Genomic DNA, 13,225 nt, shown 5'->3' on the forward strand with positions numbered 1-13,225 from the left:
TTATTTATTTTTGGGAGGGTTTTTCTTCTTATACATTTTTTTTTTAATGGTAAGGAGAAAGTCCATCCTACAATAGGGAAATTTAAGGGAAATCTCTTCTAGAATAAGTTTGGTGAGATTCGACTCTTGGCCTCATGCCTGGATGTTGGAGAACTAGTCAACCACTCTACCTCCTATCTCTTCTTCTTATACTTCCTTCGTTTTTTTTTATTTGCATCACTTTCCTTTTTGGGGTGTTTTTTTTAAATGCATCACTTCTATTTTTGGTAACTTTATACTATATTTTATCATTTCACTCTCTTACTTTAAACTCCACTCAACTTATATTATCATTTCTCTCTCTTCCAAGGTCCCCACTAAAATAATATAATTATCTATCCTCTCTCACATACTTTCTCTTTCATAATCTCCATTTTACTTTTACTATAATAAATTATTCACCCACTCACAATATTATATTACTCTCCTAAAACTTTGTGCAATCCAAAGTGATGCAAATTAAAAAAAAAAAAAACAAAGGGAGTACATATTACATAGTAATACTATATTACAGTATCTTTTTTCATTGTTTTTTTTTATAAAATCATTCCATGAACTTATTGCTAGAGATATAAGATATAATTAATATTGGAAAGTTTATTTGTGTGATTGAATTTCCATATCAAAATCAAAAAATCATTTTTATCAATATGGAAAATATATCGGATTATATTTGTAGCAATAATAATGTACACCATATATATCTTTCTTTTTCAAATACTTATCAAATAGATCACCTTTATCCTATTGATACATCACAAAATCAGTAAACAATTTTTGCTGAAATAGACAATTATACATCATATATAATTGTGCCACTATTAATCATTTTTAGTACGTGTCTAGGTAAAGTTTGATAGGAGGAAAACTAAATATATCAAATAACAAAGATCGTTTTCAATTTAATAAATTAATAACAAAGATGTCCATTTCATTGACCAGTGTATCTAGACAGTTGTCTCTATTTTTCAACCACTAAAAAAATTTATATATAAATAAAAAAAATGTATTTATCAAACATAGGAACCTTTGATTACAGATCATTATTATGCACAAAAAGCAGAACATCTTCTGCTAACAAAATCTTCAGCCAAAAATTAAAATTAATATCAATTATCAATATCCAATTTTATTGTACAACTTCATAAAAAAAGGCTCAAATATTTCTTGCAAAGTTTGACAATGAACGAACCATTTCTCCCTCAAGATGTAAGGATGTCTCAAGATACAAGCTCGCCTCGAACCAGGCAACCATTCCCATCGGCCTACATTGATCGTGGTTCACCAAGATCGTCGCAATCTCTAAGATCACTTCTTCTTTTCAATGATGCAACCCACCCCCTCCTCGCAGCACCAAGAGTTAACTCTATCAGAAGAAAATTATTAGATCATCAATCCACAACTAGGCTTCTGAAGGATGACAGCACATTTCCGTGTCCTCCGCCTATTACAAGTCCCCTAGACAAAGATCTTATTATCAACTTCGACAGGTCATGTTCTGCTCCTCCTTTGTTCACTGATGAGAAAGGGCTTGTTCCACTCGAGTCCTTCGATCACAGGCATCGAACAAAGAAGGCTTCACGTATACTGCAGCTAGCTTTGGTTGGGTTGATGTTATATATATCTGTTGGGGTGACAGTATTCACGTTAACCCACGACACGTTTAAAGGTCATAGGACAGATAATAAGCTTGTGGATGCCCTGTATTTTACAGTAGTAACTTTGTCTACCATAGGATATGGTGACATAATACCGGCTTCTAATTTTACTAAGCTCTTCACATGTATATTCATTCTAGTCGGGTTTGGGTTTATCGATGTTCTGCTGAATGGTTTGGTCACTTATGTTCTTGAATCACAGGAGGAAGTTCTTCTCGACGATACCAAGTTTAATAAGATTATAAGAGATTATGTGATTGACAAAGCGAAAGGTAGAATGAGGATAAGGATTAAGGTTTGTTTGGCTTTGGGTGCTGTTTTTGTTTTCCTTACTATTGGGACGATTACAGTGCATGTTTTCGAGAAGTTGAACTGGGTTGACAGTTTTTACCTGTCTGTAACATCTGTTACAACAGTAGGTTATGGAGATCATGCCTTTAAGACTGTAGGAGGGAGATGCTTCGCGATTATCTGGCTACTAGCAAGTACATTGGCAGTTGCTAAGGCGTTCTTGTATCTGACAGAGTATAGGCTCGAAAAGAGGAATAGAAGGATGGCGAAAGATGTACTTAAGAAAAGAATGACTCTCGGAGATCTGATGGAGGCTGATATAGACCATGATGGAAGTATCAGGTAATTAAACTTCAGAATTCTTCTTTAGACTAACTACAATCAGTACTTTTATTCTTTAGTCTTTTAACATTCTGATTCTAGGTCATTATTATATTATACTTGTGTGTGAGCTTAACAAACGCAGCAAAGAAATAACTAAGATGCAAAGAGTTTTAAAGTGTTAAAAGAAGTGCCTAAGATTTATGCTAGACATTACAGTAAGAAGAGATGGTAAAGGGGTTTTCGGATTGGATTGGTCGAATGAAATTATCATAGGATAATTACAACTAGAAAATCATAGCTCTAATTACATTACACTATGTATCATTATAGAATTGGAAGCAGTAGACAGTCCATAACTCCATTTAGGTGTGGATCTTGATCTTGGAACTGCTTGATCAAAGCTTCAACAATTCAATAGTTATGTTGGTCATAAAATGAGATATACTTCAGGTAACAACGCTAGCCATAGGTATTTGACAACATACATATAACATGATTAAAATCTTATGATAGTGGTTTAATGACTGTCAGCTAGAGCAGCATGTTCTAAAATTTCTAGCCATATCCCTTGAGTTAGCAAGCAGCAAAGCAAGTCAAGTTCTGTGGCGTAGCTGAGGTCTGAATCCTGAACATGGTTTTTCAACAATGGAAAATGGTGGCAAACAGGAAACAAGGTCATGTACAGCATGCCAATGCTATGTCATGAAAACGACTAATTGTATAATGTACACCATGGAAGATTATTTCGTACACCCCGTCAGGAGAAAATAATTAAAACAAGTCCCTACTACTTTCTCGTCTAACAAGATAGGACAACTTGCAAGAGTTACTACTATAGATGCGTCACTAAATGTCTGGAAAGGATTGAATATGTGCCTACTTATATTAAAAATTTCTAGACCCGCCACTACTTCTAACAGTTATTTTGGTGTTTGCAGTAAAGCTGAGTATGTTATATTCAAGCTTAAAGAGATGGGGAAAATAACAGACAGTGACGTAGAAGAGATCTGCAAAGAATTTAATGCTCTAGACTACACCCACAGCCGAAGAATTGCAATCACTGATCTCGCAGGGGGTGACTCAGTATCAAGCTCTGAAGATGAATACGGTGAGGGAAGCCATGGCAAAACATGAAAATGCTTCCTGCTTTTAGGGCCTCGTCTTGCTTTCTCATTTGGGGTTAATAGCACTAGCATGCATTTCCAATGGCATATTGATTGTGTAATACATGAAATTGTTTCTGGGTGAGGTTTAGCATCGTGAGTCGTGAGAGATGATGAAGGGATTGTTTCCTGCTCAAGTGATTTTCACGATTTTGTCCCATCAAAAAAGAAAATCTGTTTGTTAATATATGATGCAATATAATACTTTCTCCTCGAAACTTCAGACTTCAGGTGCAATAGCAGAAGTAAATGCAAAATGTTGCAGTAAATTGTGCATACTGTAATAATTACCACTCAAACCTTGAGGATGACGGTCCATTTTCACTTGAGGGGCAAAATCTAAAATGTTTTCTATATGTACAGATTGTCACAAAAATATATTGGACAAGCATGATATTGCTGAAAATTTGAAATATATCAAAATTAAGAGCATTTCTGCCTTCTAACAGTCATGAAATGAAAAAAGAATTCTAACTAGCTTAGTCCAGAGTAGCAATAATCAAGAAAATTCTAAACGAAAACAATACGACCATATATAAGAATGGAGATGTTTATTATATTGCAGTAAGCCAGTAACCCTTACAGATTTGTAAGGTGCAAGATTGAAGTGCAAAATTTTCAAAACATTTTCACCTACTCTCAGTGAAGACTACAACCATGAATTATATGAGATAACATACAAGTTTTTATCCAGCACTTCAGGCTTGATGGAAAATCCAAGAGATATCATTGAAATATTAATTTATCTCGACCACAGCCCTTTGTAAGCAAGGAAAATGATGCATCAAGAGTTGGCAGGCTTAAAGATACCACAATTTAGAGAGGGAATTCTTCATTCTGCCTACCCTCCTCAGGCAAAAAATCTAACTAAATCAGAGACCGACCTGTAGACCACAAATGCATGTATTAGGCAAACTCACAATTTGAATTAGAGTATTAAAGCATAGCAAGAATTAAAAAATTGAAATTAACACAATTATTCTTAAAAAAGTGTATCCATTCAATTATCCTAGCACCCATTCACCCAAATCCCAAACAACTGATTATAATTATCATAATCTTACCCGGCAACCATAATGGCGACTTAATCTTCTAATAAAATAGAGTCAACAAAAAAAGAAAAGTGGAAAAAAAGTTTTAGGAGAAAACACACTTGCCCACACTAAAAATCCTTGACAAACATTATGATTAGGATATCCGCCTTTTCCCTACAAATCAAATCATTCACATACAGAATTTGGAGGACGAAAACTCCAAAATTCCAGCAACTATATAAACCCTTGATGTTTATGACATGCAGAGAGAGAATCATCATTTGTAACAAGTCATATGAAAATCTATAATTAGGAAAATAAATAAATCAATATCAAAGTAGATCTAACAGAGAAAGTCAAAGCATAAATTATTAAATTTATACTTGAAATTTTTTAACTTGGGTCCAACTCCATAGGTTTCAACATCTCCATGAAGTTTGCATGAATAGAAGACTTTACATGCAACAATGGTAGTGAATGAGATCAACAATTTGATAACCCTCAAATGTCAAAATTTAACCAAAACCAGTCAAAAGAAACAGATAGAATATTTACATCATAGGCAAGTCCAAAAGCAACCCTTGAAAAGAGAGCTCTTATATAACTAGAGGCTACCATGACTTAAAGTATAAAGCAAAGTTTAAACAAGCTAAAAACAGTTGATTGATGCCCCAACAAGAATACTGAAAACTTTACAGAGAAGAGGAAACAAAAGAGTTTTTTATAACCCCAAAATAAAATATCAACAAAAATAAATCATTGCTAATGCTACAAATATATAGCTCCCTCATACACAATGATAGTCATATGGCTTAATCCATATAGAAATCTGCCAAACCAAGTACTCCAACACAACCTCCCAAGTAAAATCCACCATAGGACTCTAATATATTTCCATCATACTTCAAGCAAAACCCAGATTGTGGGTCAGATTTACATTGTGCTAAAAGCACCATTTTTCTTTTCTCAAGAAACACAATCATCAGATTTATCACCAAAGTTAAAGATACAAGTAATGGGGATTTGGGCTATGTTCCTTTTGGCCAGTGTGCACTGTGTACAGTGTGTTCACAACTCAAAACCATTGGCAGGTAGTGTAGAGACAAAATGTAAGCAGAGGTGTAAAAAAGTAATTAATGCAACAATCATAATCCAAGAACCAAATGAATGCCCATATGAATCTTTAGCTCATTAAGGCATTGAAACAATGATATATACCATGCCAAGCAAAAATTAGAGACTTTCCACATCATAATTTCTGTATTTTGTATTGTATTAAGGCAGTAGGAGAATATCATAGAAGTTGCTCTCATATTAATTCATTCTCTAATAACTAACATTGAACCCCTGTACCCCACAAACAGTTGCTCCCTTTCATTTCCAAATCTCTTAAATTACTTGCACAGTCTAATTGACGTCTTACAGAAATAGATAGGCTATAACATAACCTATATATCCTTCCCGCTTTCAATAAACCATCAAACCTACATAACTTTATATACTTAAGGGGTTAGCCACTCAACCCATAAATCATTACATACAATTTGTACCATCTGAATGAACCCGATTCCATTGCTTGATATAGTAAAGTATTCTATTTCTATTGCCAATTCAGCAGGCAAGTTTTCAAGTTCAATTCACCCTCTTTCAAAATCTAAAACAGATTAACAATATAGCAGAGAAAGGTTGTAGTTGCCTATATACTTGATATATAGGCAACTACAACCTTTCTCTAGTATACTTGCATATACTCACAAGAACTGATAGGGCAAAGGATAGATAACACAAAACTACTATAAGGCTTAAGAGTAGTTTATTATATTGTATCCTGGATAATGGGTGGCTGGAGCAATGTACCTATAACAAATGAGTACTGTTTAGTAATTTTACCACACAAGTTTTAGTTCATATTTAATTATTTATTGTATTGATTCATATCTTGCCCATTTTTTCACACACGAAGCATATATACTGTCATCACTAGAATTCTAATTACTTTTTTCCTTTGACTCATATGGGGGTAAGAGATTGGAAAATTGGAATAGAAAAAACAACTGGTTGAGTTGCAAGTACTTGCACCATATATAATAGAGGATACAATAAAGATGTGTTTAGGGAAACAAAGACATAAGAGGCTTATATGGAGTAAACATACAATGTCAACATCCACCCATTTTCTATAAGGTGCTCTTACTGAAAAATTCCTGTTTTTTCACCTGAATATTCCTTTAGCCTTATCTAAACACATTAGAACTTAATTTTGCTCACCTACCACCTATACTTATTAATAATAAAATGAACTTGGTAGCCATTATCTAGACCTTTTCAAGCTTAGTGGTGCTTGCCTTACTCCCTTTGTTGCAAATTAGTTTACCTTCCTCAAAATGGTAAAATGTTTTAGGAAAAAAAATGCATGGGCGGGCAAATTTAAAGATAACATCGCTAAAAAAAGGTAGATGCATAGGGCATAACAGATATTTTCTGAAAAAATTGCAAATTTGTTACCCCTTGTTTAAATGAAAACAGTGGTAGTCCTCCCTAATTCCTACTTCCAACTCATCACAACACCTACCTTCTCCAGCAACAATCTGAAGAATATGCAAATCTGCTCCCTTTCTCCAGAAAATTACGCTAGCTGCCTTGTCTTATCCCTTAATTTATATCAACTTTTCCAATAAAGCCGTCAACCGCCCCCCCCCCCCCCCCCCCCACAACAACCCCCCACCCACCAGTTATTGAAAGAGAACTTCCACCTTTTGAAAGTGGGAATGTTGAAGTTGTTTTAATTACACTGATCGAGCCAACAATATCATTTTTTTCTTGCTTTATTTCTGCTAAAAACATAGCACCACCCCACCACAAAACCTCACGATGGATAAAATCCCAGTTACTAGTTGTCCCCAAAAGCTGTCAACCATTTTTCCCCGTTAAATGTCTGGGACCAAAAAAGGGCAGCAAGGAAATGAGGAATGTTGCAGGCAGCAGTGAAGACATGCTGGTGAAAATTCCAATTGAGTGTGGGTGGGTGGGTTTGGGGGGGTGGGGGTGCGCTGCAGGATGACATATTGGGCCTGGCAGCTCTTGCAGAGTGATTTGATGTCTGGTGAAGAGGGGAACGGAAGGAGAGAGACAGTTGAGGATTGATGGTGCTCATGCTCAAAAGAAATAAAAGGAGGAAAGAGAGAAAGGGGGGTTAGGGTGCGGGCAGAGAGAGAGAGAGAGAGAGAGAGAGAGAGAGGCGAGAAGTTGACAGACAGAAATATTTGCATTGATAGTTTAAACTTGCAAGTAACATTGCTTAAATATGTTAAGGACTTAAGGTTAGGTAATATGGAATAACAAAAGTTGGTTAAGTGGACACTAATTAGAATGGAGCATTAATCAAATCCATTTTCTCATCAATACCCAGTTAACTGAAGGATGTATAAGCTAGATTGCTAGAACATGAATTTTTAAAATCAAAGTTAGGAATACTCTGAGCTCAAAATTTTTAAGTACTAAATCAACCCTTATACAATACAGATATGTGCACCTCAGAACACTAGAACAGTAAGTATATCCCCCAAAAAAGGCGGAGAAATTAGAAATCAGCGCTTAATGATGAGTAAAAGTTTCCATTTCAGCTCAAAGTCAGATTCTTCCAACCGTGAGTATTTGAAGGAACGAGACCAAGTACTTCAGACCTTTGGAAACCTTAAACCAGCTCAACATAAAAGACCAAGCAAAACTTTTAAGTCTTAAAAGCTAAGTAGAAAAATGTATCCAACATTGTGTGGTACATCTCATGGTACATTTGTGAACCTCAAAACCCATGACCAATGAATGACCTTAACAACAATCTCAAAGAAATTATCAATTACAAGCTAGTGCCTATGCTCCCATCTTCACAAAGATTTTCTAACTCTTAACCACCAAAGTCAGAATACAAAGATTAAAGCCCATTAATTAAACATGAGCAAAGGAAGCATATTTTTCCAGCATTAACTACTCTCCAGCCACACCTGTCTTCAAAAGATAAACCAGTCACAGAGTTGCCACTAAAGACTAGCATCGCCGATCCCATATATATGTCCAAATTCGTTTAACAACCCAAAACAAACTTCCACATCATCAGTTCAAAGAGAACAATAGCTAATAACGCTAATTACCCAATAACATAAACCAAGGATCTAATGGAGAACTAAGCTACATTAGTACTGCAATCAACCAATGACTGCAGAAATTCATACTCTAATTGCTTAAAATGCCATTCTTTCCAATCAACAATGTACCTAAAGTACTCTTCACATAAACCCAACAACAAAACCACCTTTTAACCCTCCCAAAAACACATAAAACAACCCAAATTCAACAACAAAAAAATACATATAACAATCACAATCAATACAAAGCTTCACCAATATAATGAATTTCAACAAAGATGATATTATTTATCAATTCTTACCTCACTCCATGATCACTTTCGCGCCAATCGCCTTCATCTTCTCGATAATCTTCTCCGCATCCTCCTTCGAAACCCCGGTCTTCAACACCGCCGGAGCCTTCTCCACCAGCTCTTTAGCCTCCTTCAAACCGTAATCAGTAAAACTCCTAACCTCCTTAATAATCTTAATCTTCGCCCCGGCCTCGAACCCGGCTTCCAATTTCAAATCAAACACTGTCTTCTCCTTCTTCTCCTCCTCCACCGGAGCCGCCGCAGCACCGCCTCCGGCGCCACCCATTCCTCGGAGACTGAACCCCATTCCCGGCATCATCAACGAAACAATCGGCAAATCTTTCACCTCCAATTTCTTCCCAAGCAAACTCGTCAAGTCCGCCACCTCCAGCAGTGTCAAATTCGAGATTTCGTTGGCGATTAAGGTGATCTTCGCCGCCGTTAGCGGTGGTTTTGGCGTCGATTCGGAAGCCGGAGTGGTGCTGTGATTACGCGAGGAGATTGCATTTGACGATTGGATAAACCCTAGAAAATTGAGGTTAGGGTTTTGGCGAAGAGTTGAGAATTTGGGTGAAATGAATCGTAAATACTTCATTTTTGAGAATGAGTTAAAAAAAAATACGTGTTCAATGAGTGAGTGAGTCGGGAGGAGAGATTAAAATGTAGATAAACCCTTCGATTTTTTTCTTTTTTTTTTTTTAAAGAAGATTTTGATTTTTTTTTACTACAAGGAACGTTGACCCGTATTTGACCATTATTATCTTTGATTACATATTGATGAAAATTATCGAATACAACAAAATTAGTGTACTCTGTATAAAATAATACATTTAGACGTGTCCAAGTATAGAAATATGTAATTATGTGCATAATCTCTAATAATTAATTAGTGTATATTTGTAAAATTAAAAAAAAAAAAAAAAAAAAAAGTGGGTAGAATTTGATCCGTATTTGCTTTTGACGATCGTCGTCTTTATTTTATGGCGTTTTTCATGTGAATTGAAGTTTGTATTTTAGTGAATAGGTTGTGATAAATTGTCATATATATAGAGGCAAATTGTACACTTTTTAATGGGTCTGAATACTATGATATCAAGCAAGAAACGAAAATTATTGTGTAGAACGGACTCATGTGAGTCCGTTCTACTTACAGGCCCGCGCGCGGCCCGTCTTTTAATTATCAATCATTTTTTGATTTTTTTTTTTAAAAAAAAAAACGTCTTTCAACGTTCCGCCTTTCTCCTCCTTCTTCTTCCCCACGTTTTGCTGCAGTTACACTCCATTACTCTCAACTTAACTACATTTTCCCTAAAATTTCGCATCACTTCTTCATTTTCTAGCTTATATTTGCATGTACTTAATTTTCATTTTTTTTTACATAAACCCTAATTTCCGTCTTCCTCACCTACATTAATGGCTGGCCTTCCTCCTACTGATGATTCTCCTTTAAAAGTTTATATGAAACGAACTAAACGATCATCAAAACAGCCTCCGAAGATAGTTGAAATGCCAGAAAGGTTAATAAATTTTTTAGTTATTATTTGCTTATTCGTTTTTTATGAAAACAATTGTCAGTAATTTTTTTTTTATTCTTGTTCTTGTTTTGTAGGGATAATTCACAGCATTCTAAGAAGCGTGGTCCTAAACAAGGTTCTAAAAGAAGTCGATCTGTGAGGTGTGATATTCGAAATAAATTCTTTTAAATTCGGAAACATATTGTTTTGTATATTCAGATGCACGCCAGGTGTTCGATGAAATGTAAATTGTTTTTTTTACTTTGAATATTCTTGTGTAGGATTTTGTTATTTTTGATGTAATTACATTAGTTGTAATTTTGATTATTTTGAGGATTTACTATTATATAGTCAGGAATTATATTATTTATATCAGAAATAAGCATTTTATTATATTATCTTTAATTGTATTATTTTATTTTGCTAATAGTATATGTTTTTCAGTATTTAGATGTTTTTCATCAGAAATTAAGTTGTTGTTGTCTGTATTCAAATTTATCTTACTCAGGAATTAGCATATCAGGAATTAGATTTTATAGATTAGGTATTATGATATATTATTCAGAAATAAAATTAATACAGCCAGGTTTAAGATAAAATTAGTCAGGAAATAGATTATAATAGTCAGGAGTTGTTATACCAATAAAATTTGCAGTAATTAAATATTTGACAATTTATTATACCCAGGAATTACATTATGTTAGTCAGGAATTAGATAGTTTTTGTCAGAAAATAGATATGGATAGTCAGTTTAAAAATAATAATATTTAGATACATTATAACTCGTCAGGTTTTAGATAATATTTGTCAGAAAATAGATAATAATATTCAGGAATAATAATTTCAATATTTAAATAGAGTAATTAAATTTTTACGATTTATAACATTAGTCAGTAATTAGCATATATTAGTCAGGAATTAGATAATTATTAACAGAAAATAGATATGGATTGTCAGTTTTAGGATAAAAATATTCATATGTATTATAACTTAGTCAGTTTTAAGATAATACTAGTCAGAATATAGATAATAATAGTCAGGAATAATAATATCAATATTTAAATAGAGTAATTAAATGTTTTAAGATTTATAACATTAGTCAGGAATTAGATAGTTCTTGTCAGCAAATAGATATGGATAGTCAGTTTACAAATAATAATATTCACATCTATTATAACTCAGTCAGGTTTAAGATAATATTAGTCAGAAAATAGATAATTATGCTCAGGAATTGTAATATCAGTATTTATATAGAGTAATTAAATGTTTTAAAATTTATAACACTCAGGAATTAACATATATTAGTCAGGAATTAGATAGTTATTGTCGGAAAATAGATATGGATAGTCAGTTTTAGGATAATAATATTCACATAATAATACTCAGTCAGGTTTAAGATAATATTAGTCAGGAAATAGATAATTAGAGTCAGGAATTTTAATATCAGTGTTACATACAGTAATTATATATTTTAAATTTTATAATAGTCAGGAATTAAATGTTTTAAAAGATAATTATGCTAAGAAAATAACATAATTTTTTTCAGGAATATGTGTGTCTTATTCATGTTTTTTATTTTTCAGTGCTCTTACTGAAGATGATATTTCAGACCTTGAAATTGGTGCTAAATCTGGTCCTGGTTATCTTTGTACAATTATGGAAGATTTTAGTGATGAGCAAAAGAAGGATGTTATAGACATTGGTTTTGGTGGATTGCTTCAAATGAATTTGCAGGACAATATCAGTCATCAGTTGTACAACTATATAGTAACTCATTTTAATCTTCATGCTAGAAATCTTATTGTTGGTAAAAAGGAACATGCAATTCATATTGATAGTTCTGATATTGCTGATGTGTTGGGTATTCCTTTTACTGATATACCTGTGAAAGAGATTTCTAAAATGAAGAAATCAATCAATCCTGATGAATATTTGAAGATAGAGTGGAGGAGGTTCTTGGGTTTGGATTTAGAGGATGACTCTGAACAAGGAAATGAATCTGAAGCACAGAATCAAAAGAAGAGGAAAACAGAAGAAAAAGCTGTTGAGGGTAGGAAGAAGAAGAAGACATATGTCAATATTATTACTTATAAGATGATGTTTGAGAGATATAGAGATGGTGGTGCTGATTTTAAAAAGCTATTTGTTATGTTTGCTGTGTCTACATTTTTGGCTCCAATTGCTGATAAGTCTCCTAATTTTAATATCATCAAGTCTTTTGAAGATGTGCGTTTCATTAAGGCTTTCAACTGGGCTGGTTATGTTATGGACTTCTTATGTGCGTCAATAACAGATTTTCAAGCCTTTGTTTTGAAAAAAAAGGAAGGGAAGGAGTTGAAGACAAAATCTAAACAAGTAAATGGCTGTCTAGTTGCTTTTGTAATTGCATTTTACAAAAGTTTGAGTTTGGGACAACTTTACATCGCAAGCCGTTTATTTCGAACTGGACCTGTGAAAGTTTGAACCAAAGGATTAAGTCTGTTGCTGAAAATATGGATTATGGTACTGTGAGACTGTACCCTGCTGCTTCACCAAAACAATATGCTGTCAAATCTGAACAGGCTCTTCTTAAAACTTTAAGGCTTGACAGTATTGAGTTTAAGATTGAAGACAATGATGAAGATGAATATTTGGATCAAAAAAAGGAAAAAAAGAAGGAAGATCAGGTTGTACAATCAACTAGCTTTGAATTGAAGGATATAGATGACAAAGCTAGATATGTAATGTACAAGATTCCCAAAGAGTTTCCTACTGATGCTGAAATTGA

General features: G+C 33.8%; 1 protein-coding gene and 1 pseudogene across 2 annotated transcripts; one reads left to right on the forward strand and one right to left on the reverse strand.

Moving 5' to 3' along the window:
* Positions 1 to 1,098: 1,098 nt before the first annotated feature.
* On the forward strand, positions 1,099 to 3,907 carry LOC145589372 (two-pore potassium channel 4-like). The gene is made up of 2 exons (XM_081645911.1): positions 1,099 to 2,330; positions 3,251 to 3,907. Exons 1-2 carry the CDS (start codon positions 1,222 to 1,224, stop codon positions 3,444 to 3,446), a joined length of 1,305 nt encoding a protein of 434 aa, XP_081502037.1. The 5' UTR covers positions 1,099 to 1,221; the 3' UTR covers positions 3,447 to 3,907.
* Positions 3,908 to 3,973: 66 nt separating this feature from the next.
* On the reverse strand, positions 3,974 to 9,558 carry LOC145589374 (uncharacterized; annotated as a pseudogene). The gene is made up of 2 exons (XR_014101666.1): positions 8,954 to 9,558; positions 3,974 to 4,359 (listed from the first exon to the last, which is right to left on the reverse strand). The product of XR_014101666.1 is annotated as an uncharacterized LOC145589374 (transcript).
* Between the last annotated feature and the right edge of the window lie 3,667 nt (positions 9,559 to 13,225).

Source organism: Chenopodium album, chromosome 17 (genome assembly GCF_948465745.1).
Source record: "Chenopodium album chromosome 17, dcCheAlbu1.1, whole genome shotgun sequence".
Classification (NCBI taxonomy): Eukaryota; Viridiplantae; Streptophyta; class Magnoliopsida; order Caryophyllales; family Amaranthaceae; genus Chenopodium; species Chenopodium album.

What these genes read in the sequence shown, in the direction of transcription:
- LOC145589372 (XM_081645911.1), top strand. Translation starts at nt 1,222, where the DNA reads ATGAACGAACCATTTCTCCCTCAAGATGTAAGGATGTCTCAAGATACA. An exon ending in GACCATGATGGAAGTATCAG is followed by an intron (nt 2,331 to 3,250) that starts GTAATTAAACTT and finishes TGGTGTTTGCAG; the next exon opens with TAAAGCTGAGTATGTTATAT.